The 7,493-nt window shown below is 42.9% G+C and overlaps 1 protein-coding gene across 1 annotated transcript; it reads right to left on the reverse strand.

The window, feature by feature from the left end:
• Nucleotides 1-4,445: 4,445 nt before the first annotated feature.
• On the reverse strand, nucleotides 4,446-5,402 carry LOC142846866 (spindlin-2-like). Its single transcript, XM_075967646.1, is given in 3 exon segments — nucleotides 4,446-4,694; nucleotides 4,841-5,221; nucleotides 5,223-5,402. Coding segments are annotated over 3 exon segments (810 nt in total).
• Nucleotides 5,403-7,493: the final 2,091 nt, after the last annotated feature.

A 7,493-nucleotide genomic window follows, 5' to 3' on the forward strand; every position in this document is an offset into this window, starting at 1 on the left:
GGCATCTTACCTTTACAGATATGCCTATAGTGTATATTCACCAATTCTAAAAGGGAGTACCACATCATTCTCTGTTGTCCAAAAAAATTTCAGACATAGATGACCTGAACTAGTGGACCTAAGATCTTCCGGCATGTACCAAGGCAGACACACAGCCTTTCAATATAAATATGGGATACCCATGCACATCCCTTCTATCCTATAAGGCCATAGATAATCATGTTCAGTTCCATGGAATCTCCAAAATATCCCCTTGCAAAAAAAAAAGGACTATTATGCCTGCCTGCAGGCTAGAAGAATATACCAGATCTCATTACAGATCTCATAACAACCACCATGTGGTTGCTGGGAATTGAACTCGGGACCTTTAGAAAAGCAGACAGTTCTCTTAATCACTGAGCCATCAATCCAGCTTTGGAGAACTGCTTTTTAAATCAGTGGAATGTGTTCAACCAAGTGAATTTCTCAGATGCCTGAATATTTTAGATTTTTGTTTCTGCATTTAGTCCTGTGTTTTCTAAATGCTTATGATGATCCTGTCAGATTAAAAGGCAATGGGACTCACAAAAAGAGCCTAAGTTCTTACCTCCCCCCTCAAGAAGGCTTCAGAACATATCAAAATGAACAAAGGGCCCTCAGGTTTTCCTATGGACAAGGCAGCTTCAGAATGCTTCAGTCTGAAAGTGAGAGCCTCGAGAATTGCCCATCTTAATCACCGAGCCACAGAATTGCTCCTTGTGACCAAAGAGAATTTAGAAATGTGCCCTCTAATGTAGATTGTGTTAGAACTTCAACTTCTCCCCAGGAAGACACAAACATAGTTCTTCTGCCCATGGCGGCTTCAAACTTTGCAAGCCTGTCAAACTGAGGTAATAAAGATGCTCATTTAAGGGGGGTGTGGTTTGGTGCTACTCTCTCTTATCATGCCATATTTACATCTTCTTATTTACAGGCCAGCCTCATATTTTCCTACTCTGTGGCCCACATGAACAACAGGAGTTTATAACTTTTCTTTCTCATCAATTACCTGTTAAAACTTTGCTTTCCATTCCTGGCTATCTCAGATGCACATTAAGGCATCAGATTGGTCCATCTGAGTATAAAAAGGCAGATGTTTTGCATCTGATTATTAATAGGTCAGAGTTTCTACATAGAACATGATATACAATCTATTACCCACTGAGAATAACATGTGCTTCTTCTGACTAATATTGACCATGACTTACCAGTGTGTGAAAGATCAATTCCCTCTGTCTAAGAGGTTCAGTGTTTCTTATTCAAATCTTATGACTTCAAAGTCTCCGTGCAAAAATAAAGCAACCCAGGTGCCTAAAGTTCTAGAACATTAGAACATCTAGCAGTGCCGTAAACACAGTGTATGTCCCTTAACTTGATCAAAAGAAATAAAGAAAATAAAGAAATAACAAAATCAGAAGGAGTTAACTGAATTAGTCCGGACCCTAGCTGAGAATTGCCTCCTAGCCTTTGGAGATTGTTCACACTGCTTCCTGCCCTGCACAACATGATATTCTAAATTCCCATGAAGATTTGATCAGGCGCCCCATAAGAGTCATTGACCTTTCTGCATTCCCCAAAGCATAAGAGTTTCTGTGTCTGAAGAAAGAAAATTTTGTATTCAAAATTCCCTGTTTGTCTGTGGATGCAACATTCTCATTCTGTACAGGGTTCTCCACTTTTTTCTGACAAAGAGGCCTCAGACTTATTCCTTCAGGCCCAGAAGGACTCATCATTTTCCCCAGTAACTGAAGTGGACCTCAAAATATTTTCATGGACTCACTGGGTTCTCAGGCACATTTCTTCTGAACCAGGATGCAGAATGAACTCCACTGATTCTCAAGCAGGCTATAGTCTTACCATGACATTAAAAGAGATTTTCCAAAGAAATGTATGGATGAAGGGAGCTTCTGACCACTTCTACAGAACTGGGGGTTTCAGATCTTCCTGAATGGCACAGTTGGCCTTAATCTTTACTGCCTAGAGCAGAGGTAACTCACAGCTTTTACCAGTAAACTAATAACCTGTCAACAACAAAAGCTTCAGCAATTACCCTGTGTTCAAAAGAAGGTTGACACACCTTCCTTTGAGAACCAGGAAACTCAGACATTCTTTTAATGCCCAAAGGGACCTCATGCTTACAACTTCAGAACAAGGGTTTCATGCAACATCTTCAATGCTGAAGGGATCCTGAGATATAACTTGAGAAACAAAGGCATGTCTTTCTGTGATGTCCCATCCACAAGACACAATCCATCATTAACCAAACAACACAACATGTTTACAAATTTTTATTTTTAGAGCAAGAATATTCCATTAGAAAGAAAGCATCTTCAACAAATGGTGCTGGCACAACTGGATGTCAACCTGTAGAAGAATGAAAATAGACCCATATCTATCACCATGCACAAAACTCAAGTCCAAATGGATCAAAGACCTCAATATCAATCTGAACACACTGAACCTGATAGAAGAGAAAGTAGGAACTACCCTACAACATATGGGCACAGGCGATCGCTTCCTAGGTATAACCCCAGCAGCACAGACATTAAGGGCAACATTGAATAAATGGGACCTACTAAAACTGAGAAGCTTCTGTAAAGCAAAGGACACTGTCACTAAGACAAAAAGGCAACCTTCTGACTGGGAGAAGATCTTCACCAACCCCGCAACAGACAAAGGCCTGATCTCCAAAATATATAAAGAACTCAAGAAACTAGACTTTAAAATGCTAATTAACCCAATTAAAAAATGGGGCACTGAACTGAACAGAGAATTCTCAAAAGAAGAAGTTCAAATGGCCAAAAGACACTTAAGGTCATGCTCAACCTCCTTAGCGATCAGGGAAATGCAAATCAAAACAACTTTGAGATATCATCTTACACCTGTCAGAATGGCTAAAATCAAAAACACCAATGATAGCCTTTGCTGGAGAGGTTGTGGAGGAAGGGGTACCCTCATCCATTGCTGGTGGGAATGCAATCTTGTGCAACCACTTTGGAAATCAGTGTGTCGGTTTCTTAGGAAATTCGGGATCAACCTACCCTTGGACCCAGCAATGCCACTCTTGGGAATATACCCAAGAGATGCCCGATCATATGACAAGGGCATTTGTTCAACTATGTTCATAGCAGCATTATTTGTAATAGCCAGAACCTGGAAACAACCTAGATGTCCTTCAATGGAAGAATGGATGAAGAAAGTATGGAATATGTACACATTAGAGTACTACTCAGCAGTAAAAAACAATGACTTCTCGAATTTTGCATGAAAATGGATGGAAATAGAAAACACTATCCTGAGTGAGGTAACCCAGGCCCAAAAAGATGAACATGGGATATACTCACTCATAATTGGGTTCTAGCCACAAATAAAGGTCATTGAGTCTATAATATGATAACCTAAAGAAGCTAAATAAGAAGGTGAACCCAAAGAAAAACATATAGTTATCCTCCTGGTTATGGGAAGTAGACAAGATTGCCGGGCAAAAATTGGGATCTTGGGGGTGGAGTGGGAGGGGGGTAAGGGGAGATGGGGAGAGAAAGTGAGAAGGGGAGGATGGGGGGAACTTGGGGAAACGGGATGATTGGGATAAAGGAAGGTTGGATAGGGGAGCAGGGAAGCACATATCTTAATTAAGGGAGCCATCTTAGGGTTGGCAAGAGACTTGGACCTAGAGTGGCTCCCAGGTGCCCAGGGCGATGTCCCCAGTTAGTTCCTGGGGCAGCTGAGGATAGGGAACCTGAAATGACCCTATCCTATAGCCATACTGATGAATATTTTGCATATCACCATAGAACCTTCATCTGGCGATGGATGGAGATAGAGACAGAGACCCACACTGGAGCACTGGACTGAGCTCCCAATGTCCCAATGAGGAGCAGAAGGAGGGAGAACATGAGCAAAGAAGTCAGGACCACAAGGGGTGCACCCACCCACGGAGACAGTGGAGCTGATCTATTGGGAGCTCACCAAGGCCAGCTGGACTGTTACCAAAAAAAGCATGGGATAAAACCGGACTCTCTGAATATGGCAGACAATGAGGGCTGCTGAGAAGCCAAGGACAATGGCACTGGGTCTTGATCCTACTTCATGTTCTGGCTTTGTGGGAGCCTAGCCAGTTTGGATGTTCACCTTCTTAGACCAGGATGGAGCGGGGAGGACCTTGGACTTTCCACAGGGCAGGGAACCCTGACTGCTCTTCAGACTGGAGAGGGAGGGGAAGAGGAGTGGGGGGAGGGGGGAAAGAGTGGGAGAAGGGGGAGGAAAATGGGAGGCTGGGAGGAGGCGGAAATTTTTTCTTTCTTCAATAAAAAAAAATAATAATAATAAAATAAGATACCAGGATTAATAGAAGACCTGAATTATCTCTGAAAAAAATTTTCCAAACACAGTTTTAAGTCTGTCCCTCAAAATTTGAGAATTTCACTTTAACAGATCTTCACAAAATCATAGACATAGATATGGAAGTCATTATCAAACTTGATGAAATACACGGATGGTTTGGTGGGAACTTGGTAAATAATTTTACCTATCTCTTGGGTTCCATCTTTTTTGTTGTACTGCACACTTTTGCCTGCCAAGGAATCCCTGCCTAATTCCAAAGTAACCTCTACTAGAGGACATTCTGGCATGATATTGATGTTGCCTTTCATGTAGTCATCTAAATGGTGGTAAAGGTACAGGACTGGATCTTTCTCATAGATAATGTAGAAACAGGTCATCATGGTCTGTACCTCATCTGGGACCATGCCACTCCACTCCTCCTTAGAGCCTGGCATGATGTGGAGGTTGCCTTCAAGGTAGTCGTCCAGGAGGTCTAAATGTACAAGACCGGATCTTTCTTGTAGGTAATATAGAACCAGGTCTTCATGATTGACACCTCCTCTAGGACCATCCCCTTCCAGTCATCCTTAGAGCCATTTGTGCCCACGAATGTATGTTTCACTGCTCTGCCAACTATGGTGTTTGAGAGATGAGTGTCTGTCACCTGAGGAAATGGCACGTTATTAGGCAAGAGCTTAAGGTTTAAAATCCTTTCATCGCTGTGAAGCTCCAAGCCATAGACACAATCAATCCCATCATATTTCAACCAATAGAGAGAGGGATTTGTTGGCAGTTGATCTAGAATGATGGCTTTCCACTGGGTGACTGGTTCATTGGCTTCCTTCAAGCCATGAGAAATTCTGCGGCCAACAATATTTCTCCAGGGCCTCAAAAGGCCTACTCAGTTTTTGCTTCTGGAGAGATGGCCCATTCCTCTTCTGGAGAGGTGGCATGCATCTCATACTATGAGGCATCTTCATCATGGCAGTAGACTTACTGAGGTAGGCCACAGCACTCCGGTTCCGCTGTCTCTTGGCTATCTTTCTGTGCTTGGGCTTCATAGCTGCCAATCTCTGGGTTGGAAGAACTCTTCAGTTTAAATCAGACACAAAGTGGTTTCCTCCACCATGGGTGCCTGCAAGGATAAGAAGGTGAGGATGTGAGGTCAAGGCTCTTTTCTGGAAGAACTTTGGAGCAGGCGACAAAGGCAGTGCTGAATAGATTTGGATACCTAAATGTAATTTGTCTTAAGAAATTAATAGAAAAATTATCAAACTATTGTCTATAGCTCAGTATATCTGTATCAGAGACACATTCCTGCTGCCCAAAGGCAACTGACCTCTGCTGAGAAACCTACTTCCTGACTGACTACGTCAATGAGAGGAGAAGGTATGCCTATCCCCAAAGTGAGTAAGAAAAATCTGAACAGATTTCAAAGAATCTGAAGGACAGCCACTTCTCTCCATCTCCCTCAAGCTATTAGTTAGGTGGCTGATCCAAACCACATGCCCAAGGTCATGGCACTAGAGTTCACTGGCTCTCTGTATTGTGTCTCCTGATCCAGACCCAGGTTTATTACATAAAGCCATTCTGTGTCTTCATTAGAGAAGTGAGTACTGTGAGACCCACCGCAACAAGAAAGACTCATTAGACTCGGCAACAGCACCATTTAGAGGTAATTAATATCTTTTAAAACATATACGGACAAAGAGGATCTTTGCCATTTTAGTGGACTGATGGATTGGACATTGTTAGCAAAGATAAAGTGGGAAGAATAGATGGCATTCCCCGTCCCCACAGCTATCAAACATAGGAGCTGGTAACCACATAAATGGTGGGCCAGCAGGAGATTTGAAGGAAAACTTTCTGGGACTACAGAGGTCCCAGTTGCTTCCTAAATATATTTACCAAAAGAAAATGTCTTGGCTCTCCAGATTCCATCTTCTGGAAATGTTCAGCAGCCTAATCCTGTTGAACAGTTGTGGAGCCCAGGAGCTGAACTGACCTCCTCAGCCACCGTGAAGATAGTAAACCCACCTTCAAAGACTAGTGCTTCATGTGGAACAGAGTTGCCACCCCCAAACACGGCTTTGTGACATCACCAAGGCTCTACTTATGTCATAAAACCCCTCATAGGCTGGTTTCTTCCCTATTTACCCACAGAAACATCCAGCATACAGGTCCTAAAATGCTGCTCATACAGCCCCCTGGAGACCCAAAATGAAAACCCCACTCATCTTCCCAATTACATGAGTCATACTCTTGCCCAAGTAACTCAATCCCTTTATCTGTTTTTTTTTTTCTGAAAAAATCTTTGGTGTCTGAGTCAACAACTCACATGAATGGTTTTTTTTCTAGCTCCCATCTCTTCATTGGTTATCTTCTATTGATTTTTTATTACTTCATAATAATAAATATCAAAATATCCACTCCTTTACTCCTCCCACTTTCTTCTCGCTCCCCCACTAAACCTCTCCACTCCAACTCTAGTCCAAATAGAGGGCAGGGTACCTTGACCTGTGGGAAGTCCAAGCCCACACTTCATCCATCCAGATTTAGGAAGGTATGCATCCACATAGAATAGGATCACAAAAAGCCTGTCTATGCAGTGCAGACAAATGCCAGTGCCATTATCATTGGCTTCTCAGTCTGCCCCAATTGTCAGCCACATTCAGAGATTCCAGAGATCCCATGCTTTTTTATTTCCAGTCTAGCTGGTTTTGTTGAGCTCCCATTAGCTCAGGCACAGTGTCTCAGTGTGTGGACCAAGCCCTTGTATTCCTGACTTCCATGCTCATATTCTCCCTCCTTCTGCACCTCACCTGGAGCTTGCAAGCTCAGTATAGTTTTCTGATGTGGGCCCTGTCTTTATCTCCATCAACTGCCAAATGAAAGTTCTATGGTGATATTCAAGATAGTCATCAGTCTGACTATGGGACAAGGCACCCATAGTGCCTAGTGACATGGCACAGTGCAGGCACCCTCTCCTCACCTGACAAAGGTTCTAGTTGGGGTCACCCCATAGCCTTCTAAGAACCCCTCGAGAGATAAGGCTCTTGCCAACCCCAGAATGGCCCCTAAGTTGAGATACCATCAGTGTGTGTGCATTAACTTGTGTGTGTGTTTAAATCACAATAAAAACAGGTGGATTG

Source organism: Microtus pennsylvanicus, chromosome 3 (assembly GCF_037038515.1).
Source record: "Microtus pennsylvanicus isolate mMicPen1 chromosome 3, mMicPen1.hap1, whole genome shotgun sequence".
In the NCBI taxonomy this organism is placed as follows: domain Eukaryota; kingdom Metazoa; phylum Chordata; class Mammalia; order Rodentia; family Cricetidae; genus Microtus; species Microtus pennsylvanicus.